Source organism: Xiphias gladius, chromosome 17 (genome assembly GCF_016859285.1).
Source record: "Xiphias gladius isolate SHS-SW01 ecotype Sanya breed wild chromosome 17, ASM1685928v1, whole genome shotgun sequence".
Classification (NCBI taxonomy): Eukaryota; Metazoa; Chordata; class Actinopteri; order Istiophoriformes; family Xiphiidae; genus Xiphias; species Xiphias gladius.
In genome coordinates this window covers 19,953,210-19,974,218 of record NC_053416.1, presented here as the reverse complement: position 1 = coordinate 19,974,218, position 21,009 = coordinate 19,953,210, and the positions used below count along the sequence as shown (strand labels likewise).

The 21,009-nt window shown below is 38.5% G+C and overlaps 1 protein-coding gene across 1 annotated transcript in view; it reads left to right on the top strand.

Moving 5' to 3' along the window:
• pcdh1a (protocadherin 1a) overlaps window positions 1-21,009 on the top strand; it is an 85,157-nt gene that overhangs the window by 41,634 nt on the left and 22,514 nt on the right. The window contains exon 4 of the mRNA XM_040151148.1: window positions 20,037-20,256. Coding sequence (XP_040007082.1) covers window positions 20,037-20,256 — 220 coding nt within the window. The remainder of the gene's footprint in view (window positions 1-20,036; window positions 20,257-21,009) is intronic.

Genomic DNA, 21,009 nt, shown 5'->3' with positions numbered 1-21,009 from the left:
TGAGTTTTTGTAGGTGTGCATAGAGCTTCTCTGCAGTTGGTCTGTATAACCCTTAATAATTGCTAAGTTCAATACATCTTGTTCCTTATAAATCAAATTAAAACATTGATCAGACAGGAAGCTATCTAATAACAGCACTGAATGGGCCAGTAGGAAATAGTGCCATCAGTCTGTTGAAGTCTGCAGCACTTGCTTCTTTTATACAGTAGTTAATGCAAATACATTTTTGAGCCTTCAGAAATCTTTTGAATTGGTAGATCTCATTGGTTGAATCAGGCATAACATACTGGACAGTAGGTACCTGTATGCATTACTTGAGCAAATTCAGGCCAAAGTAACCACATTGTACTACTGTGTATGACAGGTTTACTTTCGAACAAACAAATGAAGTGGCATTGCACTGACCCAATGTACTTTCAAAATAGGTTAAAATTCCCTTGATTTGCTTGTTTCTGAATATCATTAGCTGCCTTAGTATGAGCCAATGATAAAGGGATTCTAGCAAGAGGTCTTTGTTGAGCAGTTTTTGTTTGGTGAGGTGAAATGCAAAATGTCAGCAACCTCCCCTGTCAGACAGGAGGAGTTGCTTCAGAATCAATGTCATGAAGATGGTTGAAACTATTTCTGTTGTGATTGACTGGCTTGTCAGCAGCTAAGGAACCATCAACAGCTGCAGAAATAACCCCACATGGGGTTATAGCTGTTTGTTTTATGGTTTGATTTTTGTGGGTCAGGATGCAGAAGGAACATTACTTAGAAAGGAATATTTAACAATCTGCCAAAAACTGCATACCTAGGGACGCATACTGTTGAAACCAGGACATATTCATCTATTTCAAAGATTCCTCTGGACACCTACTGTGTCAATGAAACTGGAGACACGAGCTACATTTCAAGTTAACTGTCTAACAGTTCCAACTGTGACAGGATGTGGCATGATTTTCATCATTTAAGGCAATCAAACAAGTGGGCATTCCCCATTTGATCCCCAGGACAATACAATATAATCAGTATGCAAGAAAAGGCCCAGATCCTGCCATAGCCAGGACATAATTGAGATTAGTTGCATTAACACCGCCAGATATACTGTTTCATTCACTCCTTGAACCTTTGATTGCATCACCTTGCGGGATAATGGGCCAACTATTCTCTCAGCTTGGGTCCACCATGCAAATAATAAAACCCTGTAAGTGCTTGAAAAACAAGCTAGAATTTTACTGATGGTGTCTTAATCATTATAACCAACAACAAAATAATATATACTACAGTATATCTGAGGGTTACTCTGTTGTAATATTCGGACCATTTGTCAGGCAGTGGACAAATAATTGTGCTTCACACTATTAAACTAAGAAATGGGAAAGTCATTGTAGATAGGGAGCAAGAGAGAGATGGATTTGATGGGGGTTGGGAATAACAGTCTGACAGGAAAGAAATTAATCCTCAATATCCACTGCTCCCAATGCACCTCTACAATTGCAGGCTCTGTCTGTCTAGTCCATTCATGAATCACTGGGTCTAGGAGAAACGCAGGAGAAAACCACCAGCTCTCATAAATAAGGCAGGAACCTACTACCATAGTGCCAATGAGTCATCCAGGTCTGTTCTCATTCAGTTTTGGAAAGGGGAAAAGCATCACAAACCACTTCCAACACTAGTGAAAACCTGTATTCACTCTAAAATTTAACCTCCTTGCCACTGCTTTCATCAGCCCAGGAACAGTGTTAGCCACTATCACAATGTGAAAACACACTTTTGTTATGAGAGAAAAGTTATAAGGATTAGATAAAGAACACACATTTAATTTCCTCTTATTGATTTAGGGTGGTCATCTGGATTTTAGCTTCAGCAATCGAACTGAGATAAATGATACAAGGTAGTTATCTGGCACAGAAAATTTTTTATTTGAACATATATACTACATTTCTGCCCAGCTCACCAGAGATGCTTCATATCAAAATGTCACTAAAATGCCACCAGGGAAATAGAGCTATTTTTTTTCTCATATGCCTCTAATGTCTGACAGAAGAAAACAGCTGAATTCCTAGAGTGGTTGTTCATTATCTCCATCAAATAACACGGTTATCAACCCAGGCCTATCTGATGATCTGCAGTCTCTGAAATTCAATGTCAGTAAATCAGTTGAGATTCAGGAAAACTCTAGCTTTACTGTCAGTGTAGCTGAGGATTTGTATAATTAGCAGAAGTAATGTGTTGCACACCATTGTAGCAGCTTTTTTAATCTAGTGCAGCATGATTCAAAAACTTATGACTAACACTTAACATCGAGCATTTATGTAAAATGTCTTGGTCTTCACTGATTACGAGAAAAGTGCAGAAATGTTAAGCAAGATTGCAAAAGTAAACTTAAATACACTAACACCCATCAAGTGTTATTGTACATTACTGTACTGTACATGCTGTACATTGACACCCCAAGGGTGTTAATGTACAGTAATTTTACGAATTGAATTGATATTTTTTGAGCATTGAAGTTGGTGTAAAAGTTCATTTTTTTAACCACCCTCTACAATAATCAAGACTATTAAGACTCTATATCATCAGTAGTCAGCAGGTCTCATACTATATAGATTTTGGATTGCAAGTCAATAAGACCTCATTATTCATATGTTCTCGAGACATTAAGCACAACAACTTTCATTGACTCTGCGATGCTAAACTGACTGTATCTATAAATGTTTTTATAACTGCTCTTTGCGCTCAGTGACATGGTGAAGCCTCTCAGGGTTTCTGGCTCAGTTACTCAGGGAATTTTCTCTATTCAGGGGATCAATATGCGGAACTCCCCACTACAGAGCTCAAAGAGGCTCATACCAGGGACCATTTTAAGGCAAATTTTGAACCAGCTATGAAGCATAGCTATACAGCTCACCTTAGAATTTGATGGACTTTTCTGGTACTTTGTTTGTCATTTATACTGTCTGTTTATAGTGTGTGTTTTGTACAGTTATATATGTTTTTTTCATCACACTGTGTATGATTTTTTTAAGCCCATCTAGGGACAAGAGCTGCAAACTATAGCCTATAAATGCTACAGTGGGTAACATTACCCTGTTCAGTGAATTTTCTATGCTGTGTATCTATCGCATAAAAAAATAAATGTGAGTTGTCAACTCATGTATGATGTTCTCCCATCCAGTTTAAATATTTAATTCCCACCTCACAAGCTAATGTCAGTGTCTATGATGTTAACTGTAATGAGCCGTGTGCCCACATACAGTATGTTATATGGAAAGACCTCGCAAGTATGTTCTGTAATCAGGCCAATTAACTTTTAGTTTAAAATGCTTAAAGTTATGGCATCCATTATACCCTGCTCTTTTGTCAAAATCTGATCAATCAATGTGCATGATGAATGGGTAGACAGACAGTTAGTAGCCAATCCACAGTCTTTCTTTGCATTAGATTGTGGGGACAATAAAATATTTCCAATTAATGGACTTCAAGGCTGATAAAACACAAATTCACCCTTAATAATTACAATCATTAATTACATTCATTACAGACTTGAGAGTATTTTCTCTCCAAGAAAACAGAACTATTAATTAATAAACAGTTACACTCTTTGAGAAAATCCTCTGTAGGGATAAATATTAATAACTATAAACTGTTATCTCCTGTCAGATATTATTGAACAACAAGGTAATTTTTTCTTTGTGAAGACACAGCTAATCTACATAGTTGTTCTCTTGTTTGTATTTTTAACTAATAAGTCCACGGTGACACATTACCGAATTTGGAATCTTTGGCATGTCTCAGAAACATACTGTTGGTTGCTGGTTTCAGCAATAACAATATGCCCATGGCTAGAGGAGCAAGATCCATGCTCCTGCTGCCATTGGATGCAATCTTGTGAAGTTAATTCCTTTCAGGTAGTACTGAAAATAACTAGCAGATGGTGATCAGTATTGACATTTAAGGTTGTTGTTGAATGTTATGAGGGAACATATATAGCATGGTGGCTTTTAGGAAGCCTATCGATCTGTGTGACATACAACATAATTCACAACAGACTCTGCACTCTTTTCAAACACAAGACTGAGAGTTAAAATCAAGAAAATGTTTTCATGTAATATGAAAATAATGATCAAATTATGATCAAATAAAAGGTCAAATAACGGAGCAAAATTCTGGAAAATTCAGAAGTCATAGTTGACTTGCCCCAAGTTGTTCCCCATGTCTCACTAACTGGTGCTATTATTTAGAGTTCATGTAGTGTATCCCTCTGTCTGTTAGTGACAATGGTTGGTGTGTGACTCTATAGTGTAGAAGCCATGAGGCTTTCAATGTGCTGATGGACAGGGTCAAATACCACAATCTGTATTTATCAGCGGGATGCTGCTCTTGAGATGTAAATGTGGTTTTAAAGCCTCTTTATCCTCTTTTTGAGGATTTGCAGTATAACAGATCACATGTGAGGCTCCCTGCACTTAAGCTACACTATCAGTAGCCCAGTAGGCTATCCATAACACACACAACCTCTCTTCATTTTGTTTTTTGTATTTGGTGAAGAGTAATGCTCATTGGATACCATTCAAAATCGTGATGTTACTACTTTAAGCCAATGAAAGTATTTTGGAAAAAAGTAACATTGCTGCATGTGTCTTTTCAGTCTAGGAGGCTCATTCGTAAATCCCTTGTTCACTCTAAAATAAGATTAGATATCCAAAGATACCACACCACTTCGCACATAACAGCATTCTCTAGTTTGAATTGGAATAAGGTAAATATTGGGCATTAAATTTTATATCTTTTTCAGAAATTTTAGAACTGCTATAGTGTTTGCGTTAATGAAAACAGATGGAGACTGGAGGGAACAGCATGTTTATTCATTTGATTTTGAAAGCATCAAAAAAACTGACAGTTTGTCGATAGTATTAGGGGAGATATACTATGACTAATACTTCCTCTGTGGTTGAGTTTTATTACAGGAAAGTCAGAGATTGTTGTTTACTAATTTATGGAAAGACTACAGCTCGGATCTCTAATATCAAGTTCAAATCAATATCATGCTGAAAGCAATGTAAAATCAAATGGAGACCATATGCAGGATTGCATTGGAAGGGTACAGGCCTCTCATGGTAATTACAAAGCACTCTATGGTAAATATATATTAATGAATGTTCATTTTATTAGACCATGATCCAATAAGCCACCTGCTCTCTATATTCACTGAGGATTCATTGATGATAGTAAGATTTCCCTTTCCCCCCAAAAAAGCATATTTGAATTGCAAAGGTTAGATTTGATGTTTTAATTTAGTTGACAGCCTGTATATTTGATGCTGATTGGGGACTTTGTTTTAATTCCATCAATCGATGGTACAAAAGCAACTCCTGGATATGCATGGTTATAAATATCTGCTGATGTCAGAAGAATATGGAAATCTTATAAAATAAAGAGTTTTTTGACCAGGGCTTTCGGTTGTTGTTGTTGCATCTCCCAAGCCTCTAAAGCTCCAGCAGTGTCATCTTATTGTAGCGATGGCTTTCTAACATGACATTATACAAGCTTACAAAAAGCAAAGGTAATACGTAAGTGAATCTATTTTGGCAGCATGTTCTGTAACCACCCAAACAGACTTCATAGGGAATAAAGAAAGTGGGGAAGCTGGAGGGGGGGGCAGCCAACGAGGAATCATGGGCTGTCAGAACCGTGTCTGTCTAAGCTTCAGGAATCGAGGAAGCTAATGCTGTTTGATGTATTAACCATGATGCAGGGGGCAGTGTCTGTGTGTATATGAGCAGTCCTGTAAGGATTTGGGTACATTGTGCCTGTGTGTGCACGGGGGTGTATGCACTCGTGTGTGAGTGTGTGTGCGTGTGCATGTGTGTTCTCATTGACAAGTGGAAGAAGAAGGAGAACTGATGTTGTTTGATGTATTAATCATGCATATGTGGGATTGAGAGGAGCTGTGATGGTTGCTTGGGCACTGGTTCTATCTTTAATCAGAGGCTCATTTGGGTCCCTTTGTGTAAATGCTTAACATTGTTTAGCAGAAAAATAAGCAGTCTGCTTATAAAACAGTTTATTTGTGTGTGTGTGTAGCATTTGAGACAGAGAGAAGAATTTGGGGTAGCAAGAGTGCTTCTAAGCCTTTTCATCTTGTTCATACATAAAGCATATTAGAAGCATTGTTTTCCATGAACCCATTTCTGATGTGATTTTTAGCTGATAGAGCCCGAATACGAACAGGAAATGTGTTTTCTCACAGCGGCTCTGTGTATGAGTTAATCAATACTTCAGAGGATAAAGGTATGACACTTATCCATATGCTATCATGATTTATCAGCTTCTTGTCCACCCTCGTGATATTTCTTAGAATCCGGCTAGAGGCAGATGAATAACTGCATCCATTTCAACAGCCCATTTTAAAACTACACAGTTAATTAGTTTAACTTATTTTGTGCTCATTCAACCATCCATATTCAGGTACGAGTCTGTTCTGAAAGTTATTAAGGCACAGAAAATGATTTGCCTTTTTCCAATTCACTTAGCCCAGCTAGCTATTGAAATCTTGTCCAAGAGGCACTCCTACTGTCTAAAATTTAATCCATGTTGCCGTTGGATTACAAATGTATTTCGTTTGACACTTTAATTCACTGCAGAGCTCTAGTTCTGTTGCCAGGCAACTCTGTTAGGTGCAAACAAAGGATCATTATAGATTTCTTGGGTGCAACTTTTAACTTCCTTAAAAACATATTGTACCATTCTGTATCCAGATAAGGTTCCTGTTTCTTGTATTTTCCTATGCTTCCAGTATCTCTGTCCCTCGTGCGTTCCATTCAATATAAAGCAGTCAGTTTTTTATTCAAATAAATAGGTCTCCTTGAAAAATCATTCCTGCCAGCAAATTCACCAACTCTGGGCTCCAGCTTCTCTGCAGCACTATGAAAGAATCAAGTTGAGTGCCTCTTCTTATGCATCTATCAGACATATGTTACTAACAGGAGATGACAGCATGGCCCACAGTATTTAAATGGTTTATGGTGCTTGTACTCTGATGGCTACGATATGACATGATGAGCCATAAATATGTCAGATATGACTCAAATGAGCTCTGAAAGGATATGGCAATAGAGTATTCATACTAGATATTCTGCTTTGGGGCTCTGTCTAAAGCCCATTGTGGAGCACTCCACCAAAATTTCATCAGTGGACTAATCAAATCTGTCATCAATATCATACCATATCTGTATCAACTGTGTCTAGTGTATTCCCCCATGGTATTACCAAAGCTGCAGGGAGACTGACAAACACAAATCTGCTCATATTCTTCAAGATTTCACTCAATGCAGTTTGATTAGATGTCTTCATAGCTCTCTTTTTAGTGATATACATGTATATGGTATTTATAATGTGACACTGCAAATACATGTATGTACCTTGAAAATTTGCATTCCCCTTTGCCTGGAAATGGCGGATTAGTATGTTCAGGCTTTATCAGCAGGGAATCTATTTTTTTCCGGATGGAAGTTGTAAGTCATCTTTTGTTTGAAGCCTGCAGGAAGATCATTCCTCAGTTGCAGACTGCTGTTGCAGAACTGAGAGAGCAGGGTAAAAGAATGCAAAAGGAGATGCAACTGGAGGTAGGATCTGGGAATGAGAAATGCAGTAGGATTACATGTACATGTTTGTGCGGGACTTGATACTGTGTGTGTGTGTGTCAGTCTGTTTGCACTATGATTGAGATGCAGTAGGTGGATTACAGAGCTCTTCTCACAAAAACGCACTAACTCCTAAAGGCCTCAACACACAGAGCAGCTCACTCAGAGTAATCTCTTCATCTGATGATTTTTGATATGTTGTTTTTCTGCCTCGTTTCACTGCACCGGGCTCTTCTCAATCCCCGGGTCTGCAGAGAGATCAATGTTGAGAACACATCCTGCTTCGGCTGTGACTGGGCGCGTGTAGCCAGAGATGAAAAAGGTCACTGTGAATCTAATTAAGCATGATTTTTTAGTTCCTTGATAAGATGGAGGAGCATGAGAGCTCCCCATCCAGTTGCATGGAAAGGATTACTTTGGGTGCAAGAATGAGATGCAGACACATTTAAGTTCCCAGCTCTTGGAATGTATTGCCAATTGGGACATCGCTTATGCAGGATAACAAATCAAGACAAGCGAGACTGTGAGAGTTGCTGTTAATAACAACACATACATGTGCATGCACACGCACATTGAAACACAGAATTGCACTCTCTCACACACATATTAGAAGATGGCCAGGAAGAAAAAAGTTTTAAGTAGGGTTGAAGGCTTTTTCATCCCTCTTCCCAATCCAATTATGTTCCAGTTCAAACAGATGGAAGTATATGCATGCTTCTCAGCCAGATGCTGCAGCAATAGAGATATTAACTCTGAAGATTGGAAGTTTGAGAGGCAATAAGGTACCCAGCAGTGAGTGGATACTGAGGATTAATTTCTCTCATGTCTGATTCTTTACTTCCTGCATCAGCCCATGTTCTTCTCTGTCTATCTTTCCATTCTGGTGTTATTAACTCCTGATATGTCTTCCAGAGGGACAGTTATTTTACAGTATATAATAGGAGATGGAGAATGGAGATACAAGAGAGAAGCTACCTGGCAATCTGCAATGAGTATACACTTCAAGAACTATCAAAACATCTAAGTGGGGACTTGACAGAAATCTTGTTCAATTGAGTTTACCATTCTTTGTTGACATGACTGCACTAAAAAGTATATACTGGCCCAAAGACAGCTATTTAGGTGTGTTGACTGCGCAACTTCTGCTCTGGGCTTAAAAACAGTAAATATTGATTGGTTTCACAGAACTTGAAGCAACTGCTTGCAAGCTAAAACAACTAGAAAATGTATTGTAAGCTGCACATATCATTCGTAATCCATGTCAGACAAAGCTGTGAATTGATAACACAAAAGTTCCTCCTTCGGGTAAAAATTCCAGTGGCATACATGGCGAACAATGTACACAAGTCTGCATCTGTGACCTCTTTCTCCTTACTTACTCCTCCATCAGCATGGTGGGAAATCAGACCACTGACTTTACTCTTTTTCATGTATTTCCTTTAAATTCTGCTTGCCTTTAATTTAGCTTTGTTTAGCACCAGAGCTTTTGGAGATTGAACTGGAAACTTGCCCTTGGGACAATATTTAGATCAAAAAAATATTTCGCTGCAGTTGGCCATTAGAGGGCTTTGAACCCATACCCGAAACATACTGTGCACTGATATCGCAATTTGCATAGCTGCCAAGGTGTCTGCTCAGCAACATTATTGAACATGACCAGATGTGATCTGACAAACTTTGGAGCCAAATCCAGACATTTGTGTGAAATCTTATTTCTCTTGTTTTAGGCATAGAAATTAGGGACTCCAGTTTAAGCTTCAAGCACAGATTCTGGCTCAAGTTAATAGTGTTAGATCAATAGGGTTTGAGCAAAAGATTTTTTACCTGGAGTACATAAAAGAGGCCTGATTAAGATAAATTACATATCTTAGTTGTGGTAAGGGCTGCCCTCTGTCATAGCCAATAAATTCAGCTCTTTCTGTCAAAAGAAGTGTACTCACCACCAGTGAAGTACTGACTGTCTCTCAACAGAGGAGTTTCAACCAAAGAGGGAGTGATGTTCTGGTTTCAGAGCTGCAGAGTCACACGGTGCAAATATATGCCACCTAAAATATCCTGCTGAGGTCAGACATGTCAGTTTTTAAGATGAAGCCAAATTTCTGGTAGTATTAAAATCACTGTCACCATTTTTTCATGTGTAGTGATGTGAATCCATAGTTATGGTGGGAGACTGATTCTCAAAAACACATAATATAAAGATAACAACAGCAATTTCTGTAGCGTTTCCATTTTGAAGGCAGTTTGCAGATTGTTTTACATAATAAGCGATCACGAGGGCTATATTGTGTACAGTATTCTGTATATGCAGTATATATAAAAGTGAAACATACAAACATAGAATGCATAAAGGACGCTGTTGTCTGTAATGTTCTACAGGACCCTAGTTGAGTCCTCACTGTAACATAAATTAGCCTTTCTACACTATAGTATAGGGATATAATCATCAATGTACTTACCAGAGCCTTCCCTGCTTCTCACGTACCCTGCACCCCCCTGGCCTGCATCAAAGATACATTTGTAGTCACTCTAATTCACAACGGTTCTCTTCTAAATGCAACTGCTGTTTTGATTGCTGGAAATTATTTAGCCCGCAAATGTCCCTTGGCCTCCAATGGAGTGTTAATGTTGGGTCGGAGGATCAACTAAAAGAAACTGAGTTTCATAAAGTTTAATCACTCAAAGAGAAACAGATGAAACTTTCAATCTGAATTGGTCAGCCTGAACTTGGACCCTTTACATTGGGAAAACAAAACATATGAAAAATGATTTAAAGAGGGAATAAAATGCAGCAATATTTCAATAAATGCCAATTAGATATTTAAAGCTCAAATAACTGTTTAAATCCTGATGTTGATGGGGAATGGATGAACATGGTAAAATTAAACAGCCAATCAGTGTTTAAAACTCAAAGTCATTCTCCTGCTGTTTTATGTAATTTATGTGGGCATATTCACTACAACTTCATTAGTGAAATCTTTTCTAAATTCAGATCACTGTCTTTTCTACCAAACAGCAGTTTCTTCTGTTTCTCAATATTGTATCCTCCATTTCTCCTTTCTATTTGCTTCTCGTTTCCTCTGTTCGGGGCACTGATTCCATTCCAGAGTGTCTATTAGCACTTTGCGTGCAAACCCCCAACTCTAAAGAATCGTGTTCACTCTTTAAGATTTCTTTTGGCCCTATGAGCTCCTTCATATTAGCATATTTAGTCCCCACAGCTTAAGACAATGAGAGTGTCGGTAGAAAAGACATCACTATCTACACCCTAACCCAATCAAAATTTTAATCCTGTGCCCTTCCCAATTAAGTTTTACCACTGATCCTTTCTCTGGCTTCTCCAAAGCTCATCCCTCCTCTCCAAATCTCTCTTGACACCAAAGAATATTACATTTGTGTTTCCCCATTCCATCATCCTATTTCATTATGTCATAAAAATACCAATTAACCAAAATATATTGTGTATTATTAATCATCTCTAACTTACTATATATTTGAAATTCACACCCACACAAACTCAAAGAAATGTTTTTCTTTTTGTTTTTTCTTCTTTTTTATCTGATGTATCAATTGTAATCCAACTGAAAAACACACAAAAAGATTATGTGATTATTAGATAATGAGCAAACGTCTGTGCAGATGCTATACTTAGAATGGGAGGTATTTATTAGTTCATTATATCAGCAAACTGTGGCTTAAAAACAGCAGTCAAGATTCCATATTTTGGACTATGTATATATGGTTTTGGGTTTTTTTGGTTTTTATCTATTTTTCTGTGCATGTGTGCCATTTAAAATAGCATGGAACATCGGCACATTTGGTCTGTCTATGCAGAGGCGCAAATGTAATTTTTGAGAAGAGTTCAACAACTTGTGTTGTGACACAACTTTCCACTACCTGTGTCAGAAAAGATGAAGTCATGGCATGCCCCAATATTTCCAAACGGTTGCAGGCAAGGGGGATCACTTTTGTTCAAACAAGGATCTTTCACAAGAAGAGCTGTGCAAAGCGAAGATTAGGGACTTTTTGGACTTTGGCTTATTTTTGATGTTGTGTTAGAATCATTTTACGCTCTCATCAGACACTAAATTAGCCTAATTTAGTTCAAACCCCTTCAGTGATAGTGGGAGGTTTATGTGTGATAGCTATGGCAGTGGGACAGGATCATTGCTGAATGATGCCCCGCAGCTGACAGCAGGGAACCGACCAGAATCAGTTTCATACACTCACTTCTTGTAATGGAAGAAAAGAGACATCCATAGCTCATTGTGGGACAGAGGGGCTGACGGAGAGCTTTTTGTCGAAGGATGATGCATTCACACCAGCACTCCCACATCCTGTCATATGGAATGGCGTGAACAGTCAGATTTATCATTAGATGTGGCAGCTATATTCACACATGGTGGGTCCTGCTGCAGTAATACTTGGTTTTACTGTGACAACATTATGGTATTTCAAGGCCAGTGCTCCCATTGAAATGAAATTCTCTGTGCAGAATATTCCACAATAGGCGGCAGTACCGACAGTGAAGAATGCGAATTCAGTCTTGCCTATCAAGACCATTAAGGTCTATGTGATTGTTTTTTAATGCATTCACTCCAGCCTTTTTTCTCTCCATTTACAGTACATGAACAAAGGGACTCCTGGTCTTTATGCACCCCTCACCCCCACCCCTCCCCTGTCTGATCACTTCATCCTCCACCCAAACCCATGCTGACTCCTCTGCTCTCTTTCCCCCTCCCCGCCTCTCGCTTATGTTCTTCCCTCCCCCTCTCCAGCGTGTCCCCTAGTTTTCTGGTAGCTGTGTCTCTTTGATAATCCAAGACTCTTTGAAGACTCCAATTCCACGCTGCTTGCCTTGGAGCTATTGCACCTACAAAAACAACTGTGTGTGGGTGTGTGTGTGTGTGTGTGTGTGTGTGTGTGCGTGTAGAGACAGAGAGAAAGAGAGAAAAGAGAGAGGAGTATATGGGATGAGAATGGAGGACATAATGGTGGAATGGAAAATAAAAACAGTTCCATATGCATTTCCTTTGAAACTGCTTTAGTCTTTATGGTTTTATGCTTGCTGCATACACTGAGAGGTGCACTTCTTCATTGTCATATTTGTGGGTGCAGCTCATTTTTTCTGTGCCTTCAGAGGCAGCAGCTCATTGATTCCTGCATACACGCCCAAAATGCCAGAGCCAGGATGTACTTGCAAACACGGTAACTAAATGGAAATTCTAGGTCCTACACTGGGGGAACTCTCACAGGCTGTCAAATGCACATTTTGTAACTAATAGTACACTTTGAATGATGGAAGATGTACTGTATATGCTATGGATTTACTATACCATACACCAGTGTACCAGGCTGAACACTGCCTCACTAAAATAAGCAGTTTGTAATGTTAGATCTCAGCAAAAATGATTTTCTCTGCTTCTGTCAGACACAGCAGCGAGGTAATTAGAGAAAATTAGTTGGCTGTACTTAAAATGCCACTGTGATCAAAATGAATCATTAATAAAACGTTTTTCTTCTATCCACTTCCCCTCCACCTTGTATCGTTTTCTCCTCCTCTTACCTTTCAGTCAGTCTTGGTGCTCTTTGTGATTCTGTCTCTACTTCTCCATTGTTTCAGTCTCAATCTTTAGTCCCCCTGCTTCCATCTTAGTCTCCAGCCCTCCCTTTTTGTCTCCATCATTCTGCTGCTCTTTGGCAGAGGAGCTTGCCATCGGGATTTAGAAGAAATTGAATTGAATTATGAAGGAATTTCTCTGCAGTACGATTGGCATCATTTCCTCCACACAATAGGACATCATTCTCGTATCTCTCAGTGTGGGGGAATGAAAATAGGCCGTGCACTATTCTTTCTCTCATCCTTTTAAATTGAATTTTTCATATCACAACGGCACTGAGACATCAGCCGTTTCCTTTAACATGGGCAGAAAACTCATTTCATAATATCTGAGAGAAGCATAACTGTGATTCAATAGGAAAAGTCTGGCCTCCAGCTCCAGCACACAAACGATATACCTCAGCTCAGGATTGATTAACAGGGCCACATAGGTTTCCTGCTGCTTTAAAAGTTGAGGGCATTCCAGTAGAGCATACTAGAGCTGGTTGGCTTCCCAACCGGTTAAAACACTCCATTTTAAACCACAGCGATCAGCCACAACGCTAAAACCAGTTAACACTTTTTAGTGTTTTGGCTGATCGTGGTAAATGAAACTCAGCTCATGTTCATATCCTTACAGATTCCGTTTTCTCTACCTTTCTGTGTCAAACATACTGTTGACTGCACTCTTTACCTTCTAAATCCTCCCATTTTACCACTCTACTTTTATTAGAGGAAAAGACAAGACACCCTAACTGCACCCTTATTTTCCACTTGCAAGTTGCACCCAAGTTGCTATACAACATAGCAATGATTCTGTTTAGTTGGTTATTTTCCTCATTCATGTGTCTTCTTCAAAGTTATGACACTCAGGCTCTTGTTTTGCTTTGCTCCTCCAACAGAAATTCTGAATATTCAGCATCTTTCACTGGTCACAGTGACTCAGCTTAAACAATACCTCTGTGTAATAAAAAATTTAAATAAAAACATTTTTCAACAAACTAACTGTGACAAATATATTCTTACCCACTGGACATGAAAAACAATAATAAATGTTTACTTAGATACAATATTGGGGTACTTGCTGTATTATTGATTATTTCAGCTTTTGGACAAAAGCATTTTCACATAACAATGAAATAACGTTAGTGAGAAGCAAAATCAGATTAGTTTTACAAGTAGGATATCATCTATTTTTACTACTCTACACCAATCTAGCACATGTCGTTATTTGTCATTGGAGGAAAATGGATACCTGGATTGATTAAAAAGGATTCTTTTATGATTAATTCATAAAAATTAAGCAATTTGACTTCATCCATATATATTTTAGCAAGCAGTCAGAGTCACACAAATTGAGATGCAATCAGAGTGGCATAAATGGGGTACCAACTACTTTGGCTTGAAATTCAGGTGTAGATATTAAGGGATGTATTGTTATTAAAATTAATATCAAAGCTGCTTTTTTAGAGAACCAACAGAGTAATATTCTGCTATAATTATTATTATAGTAATAACATAAACATAATTATCTTTTTTATTAAATGTACTTTATTATTATGTTAATATTCTGTCCATCACCACTCTCTCTACACTATATGGATTGTATCTAGTCCCATCATATGTACAATTGACTAAGCTGCGGCTTCTTGTGAAATACATTACACCAAGGACTTATTTCTACAAGGTAGTTAAATCACAGACAATGCAGTCACCAGCTTCCTCACCAAATGCTCACACAAAGGTCAGTCAAAAAAGAAATGCCAACTTGGAAACATGAGGCAGAGATTCAAACACTGAATCTAACTGACCTGCAACTCTGCTGGAAGTCTGCTCAAAAGGTGGAAGAGAAGATGGAAAAGCTTTCTCATCTGCATAAGTACCAGCAGCCCTGTGGACTGGCAATCAGTGAGGCTTGGCGGGATGAGAGGGCACCTGACGGCAGAGTGGTGTCAGGTAGCTCCGGGGCATTCACAATGGACCGGGAACTCTGTGCTATGGGAGGAGCACAACAGCAGTGGGGTCTGCTGTCCCATTAGTAATCAGTGGTGCAAATCAGCAGTGGCAATAGAGATGCTCCACAGTCACCAAATGCTATCCTTGTTGCTTAGGCACAGCTATTTTCCCCCAGAATTCCCTTTTTATTCCTTTATTCAAGCTGCAGGCAAAGACATTATTTTTTATTTCAAATCCAATCTTTAGCACAGACTGTCCACACTTTTATTTGGCAGTGATTAGATATAACTGTTAATGATAACCCATTTGTGTCAGTTGCTGTGGAAACGACACATTCACATTTTTCCAATATAGAAACAAAACGACAAGCCGCAGGCTAGGTGAATAATGGAGATGTATCCTCTTACTCTTCACACCATAGCAATATCTAGTCTCAGTGCAGAAGTCCTCCATCACACCAGACAACATTAGTGACAGCGGTGGTTGATACATGTTTTTGTAGCAGTCGCAGCCAGCTAACAGGGCTAACAGCTCTTTGGACATGACGTCGCTATTATGTGTCAAATTTCAAGTGATGTAAAGGACAGTTTGAAAACCAATTTTTAAATCATATCAAAACCACCCATAAATGTTGTTTAAATCTGATTTGATCTCAGTGTGACAAAAATCTGATATGGGCTATCAGTCTCTACATAACCTCAAATGCACTCTTAAGTTCAGGCCAGCAGGCTTCTCTTTTTCCTTAAGCCTCAAACTCATAATTTAATTCACATAGATCGTAACTCATGATTATCTGCTTATCACTTTAACCATAACCAGTTGTTGTTTGAAGCTAAGTTACGTCATTGTTTGAATATCTGATGTGGCAACTCAGAGGTTGTAAAACTGCGTTGTCTTTATAATCCACCCCACTAGATGTATACTGTGTGTATGCACCTATATTTTATGTTGGCTTGGGAGAGAAGCTCTTATGAAGTCAAATGTCTTTTGTTATAGATGTTTTTTATATTGCATCAATAGTTCTGTTAATTAACAAAGACAACCTCAAATACAGGCACATCAAAGGTTTTTAATGTCCCCTCTTTCCTTGCTGTGTCTGAGAGTGCCTTAAGATTGTTTGTGTTCTCTGACAAGGCTTTTTAATTTGATATTTTGTCACCTAGAAAATACAGAAAAGGCTATCCTCCTAGTTGGATGGCAATATTAAGGCATGTTAAGAACGTTGCAGTATCCACATAAAGAAGGAAATATCAATCATAATCAACATGTCGCCTACTTTGTGTAGAGTATAATTTCCATAAATTACCAAAGCTTTAAATGTTTATAAAAAGATTTAATGGTGGCGAGATAAAGATTTTTTTCTTTTGTCTGTGAAGAAAATTATCTTCGGTCTTTTCATTGTAAAGTGAAAATCTAAGAAATGAACTGAGCTTGTATCTATCTTGATTGTGTACACCTCTCATATGATGTAATATATATAAATCTTAAAAAAAAAAAAAAAAAGCGGATTTTTTTTTCATTCAAAGTTGACCAGTTCAGGTATTTGAAGTATCAGTATTATGTGTGAGTCTGCAGACAGGAAATAAAGGCACAGGTTGCCATTCAGTGTAGGTGTAGATTGTGCTATTTCTTCAAGTGCATTTTGTTTAAGGTAGTAATGCAACACAATCTGAGCTCTAAAGGATTAGTAGTAGGGTAGTTGCTGATTGATTGCTGACAGATTTCTGTTCATTGCTACATTAAAATGTGTCTTGGTCCCCTTTCAAAGACAGATTCCTGCTGTGTCTTTCCATCTGCTTTGGGGTTTTAATATTAGGCGTATAAATGAGGACATTTTAGCCCAATCTAAATGGGGTTATGAATTTAGATGTCATCATAATTGTCCCCTCTTTAATTCTCAGCCCCATAGCTTCTTACTCGTACCACAATGCCCAAACAATCCCACTCTCCCGCCTCCAGTCTCCCAGAATCTAATCCTTCTGCTTGTCCCCTCCAGCCAAAGCGTCGTCCGTGTCTGCCTGACCAACTCCCCGCTCCTGCTCAGCCTCCTCTTCCATCCTTGCGTGTTGCCGCATCCCTGCAGCCCCCAAGGCCTGGCAAAGGATTTGTACTCTAACTAAAGGGAGAATCTATTTCCCATCTCTGCAGCCCTAGCTAGTTATCATACCCAGGAAACATGCTGACTCTCTGGAGTGATGCCTTTAGGAGAAGTTTAAGCAAGAATCCATATTTAAACAACTAAATGCCCCCTCACATTTAAAAAGTCGTGGAGTCTCAGAGGCTTCCAATCATATTTAAGAATGCCCTTTTGAAATATCCAGCTGCATAAGTCAACAGTAAGTTTATTGAAATAACACAGAAGCGATAGTAGAAAAACTCTTTATCATCTGGTGTGACGGAGGAGTTTTGTATCCAGATTTCCTGTTAAGTACGGTCTATTTTCACACTCTGTACTGTAGTATTTTCAGAATCTAATGTTAATGTAATTTCAGTTCTTCTGGAATTAATAATAAATGGCGTGTTCTTACTTTGTATTTTCAGCTCAACACATAGTTGAGAATCACATTTTCACAGTTAAAAATGTTACTGAGTGTAGATGCACTCATCAAAGAGCATGTTTAATAGGAAAAACAAAAATGGCGTATTTTAATCCCCCAAAACCTCCCATTGCCCTCGTTTTCTCATTTTAGCAGCAAGCATAAAAATCACTATCACAAACAAAGATATAAAAAGCCATTATTTTGATATTTTTCAAGAATCTTAAATTTGTGCTTGAAAATTAAGTTCCATTAAATGTTACAGGTATCTGAGAAGTACTAGACAGTTTTCTTACTATGTATTGTGTATGATTTATTGATGTAATGATGTAGAAGCTGTGAAGAAAACATATAAGGCACCCCGAAACTTGAGTAATCATTATTTACATGAAAGACCAAGAAATGCATCTGTGCAGTGAAAAAATATATAAGTGAGATGACGGGGGGACGAACAGGTGTCTGGAAACTTTTTGAAGCCTGCTAATGGTATTAAGAACACGGTGTTGATAGCTCTTACCTAAGCTCTAAAAGCACTTCTCAGTATCTAGTGTGTATGTACTAAAAGGCTGATGGTTTGAATGATTTCTAGCATGGATTTGTTTGCCAGAAAAGTGGTTGAATGGTAGAAAGGAGAGACCCGTGGTATTGATCTCGGCTGACTCATGCAGCAGACGCAGGCCTGTTCTGCTGTATCAGTGCTTTCCTGACTTTTACAAGAGTTGCTCATGTGTGGGGGGAAAAGTGCAATTGCATGTGCACTGTAAGGAGTCATCTTTCTGTTGTGGATCGGTGGTAAGTAGCCATTAGTAAACTGATCTTTGGAAAAGGAAATTTAATGGTCTCCTAACTGTATTTACAAGCCATTCGATTTGATAAAGGGTGTGATCTTGAATGATTTATTATAATGGTGCTCTGCTCTTCTTCAAGCTATCAAATTCAGGATTTCAGCAGTATTTTTATTTTTTCATCAAATCTCATCAATATATAACAGCTAAAGCAGATCTAGTAATATATTCTAATGCTGGCAAAACATTGACTGTCACAAACTATATTTCCAGTGCTCTTTTTTTCTTCTTTTGTTGGCCGTGTTTAGATCTCCTTGGGCTTCGTTTTTAGTTAAAGTGCAGAAATAGTGTCTGGGTTTCTACTCGGTTAAACATCACAAGCTGTGGAAAAGGGAAATATTAAAATATGGAGATAGGAGGTAGCTCACTGGGGCTACTGATTAGTGTACCAATCATTGTCATCAGAATTCATTTGGCAGTGGCAGATTTAGAAAATGAAACTTCTTTCTGACTAATGATGATAATAACAGCAATAATAGTGCATTTTAACATTCCCATTCTCTGTAAAACCCCATGACACTTGCATATAATATGTGCTTTCATGTCTGTACAAATGTATAGACATTGTCTCCATACAAAGGAATCTCGTTGTACATCTATATACTGATCTGCCTCTATCCAAGTAAATGCTGTGGGTGTAATTATTACTGACAATACTGAAATTACTGACAATAGTGTGCATGGCACTCGTACACTGTTATTTTTCAATACAAGCTGTTCGTCACTTCAACTTGGAGCTCTTGATGAGATGGAAAATGAATAAAATAAATACACACCTTCACATTTTGTGCCCTGGAACTACACCTGCTGTTTTATCATCGTAGATAATGTGGACCGAGTTTTATGTCACATAAAGTATTCATATGCCAGGATTCTTTCGGTAACAATATATGTAGCAGTTTTGTTGACACATTAATCTAAACACAAGTTCTTGAACATACATGACATCAACACATCAATTTGTATGCATTACATACACTGCATACAAATAGATTTGAATCATTCTCTACATATACAGGACAGTATCAGACAGAATATTTAAAGACATGCCCCATAATGAGATATTTAAATTTTGTGGTATAGTAAAGAGACATTTTTAATAGTGTATGTATTTTTTGTCTCAATTTATTCAATTTCTGCTGCTAATTTGCACACTCTTATTATTGGAGTCCATAACCTCACTCTGTTCATACATTTCTACCTTATATAATCTTCAGAATAATAATAGTGTGAAAGGCTTTTAATATTTAAGAGTGTTTAATATTTAATACTATTTTCTGACTTTTGAAGAGGCTCTTTAGGAGGCCAGCAAAATTCAGACAGTAGACTTAAATTGTGGACTTTTGAGCTGTAACTGTTACCATACAACCATAGTGGATCCACAGAAACAAAAAATAAATGAAGAAAGATAGTGTTGTTGAAAAATACTTTCCTCATTTTGAAGAAATTCATTTGTTGTCTCTCTGTTTTTTAGCATCCCCATCGGCGAGTGACCTTCTCCACAACTAACCCTGTGCAGGACCTGCAGGATGCCTCTCAGCACAGCTACTATGACAGCGGCTTGGAGGAATCGGAGACTCCCAGCAGTAAATCATCGTCTGGTCCTCGCATCGGACCCCTGACCCTGCCTGAGGACCACTATGAGAGAACCACTCCAGATGGCAGCATTGGAGAGACCGAACACCCGGAAAATGGTACAATGACAATCCCCTCCTTTCTGTCATGTTCTCTATGAATATGTATTTAAATGTAAATGGATTTAATAGGCTGTCGTTGCGTGTGCTGTGCTTGTGGCGATGGAGACATTTCTGGGAGATTTGTTTGTGTTCTGTGGCCATTTCAAAGTGGAAATGTTGTGGCACCTGTGACGCTTACTTGCTGTGTTTCCCGATGACTGTGTGAAATGTTATTGGTTTTTAAGCAGATCTGTGCTTGTGTAGGTGTTTGTGTGGGCACGTGTGAAGGAGTGTGCATTTGTGTAGGTGTGTGAAAGGATGTGTGTGGTATCCGGGTCGGAGTTAGCAGTGGCTCCATCCTCCTCATCAGCAAGTCCTCTGTCAGACATCCTTAATGACCCTCTCTCACAAGTGTGCTAATTAAAAAGCCCAACTAATGGAGCGTTTGCCCTCTAAATAAATGTGAACCCTGACATCTGTGCCGACAACACTGTGTTTACTCTGAGCATTTCCTTGCCCTCAGTTGGACCCAAGTTGCAATGCAGCTTAGGTGTGCAGGAGCCATAATATCTAGGCACAGTAATCAATCCACAGGGTGACCACTGGTGTTCTTAGCAGAGGTCCATATTAGAAAAAAAATCATAGCCAGCGCTGTAAGTGCAATGCAACTGCCAACAATTTTGCTGCCTTAAGCTGCCAAACATAATTCATTACCTGTCTTGTAACACACTATGATAAGTAATTCACATGGTGCATTTCCAGTTATTATAG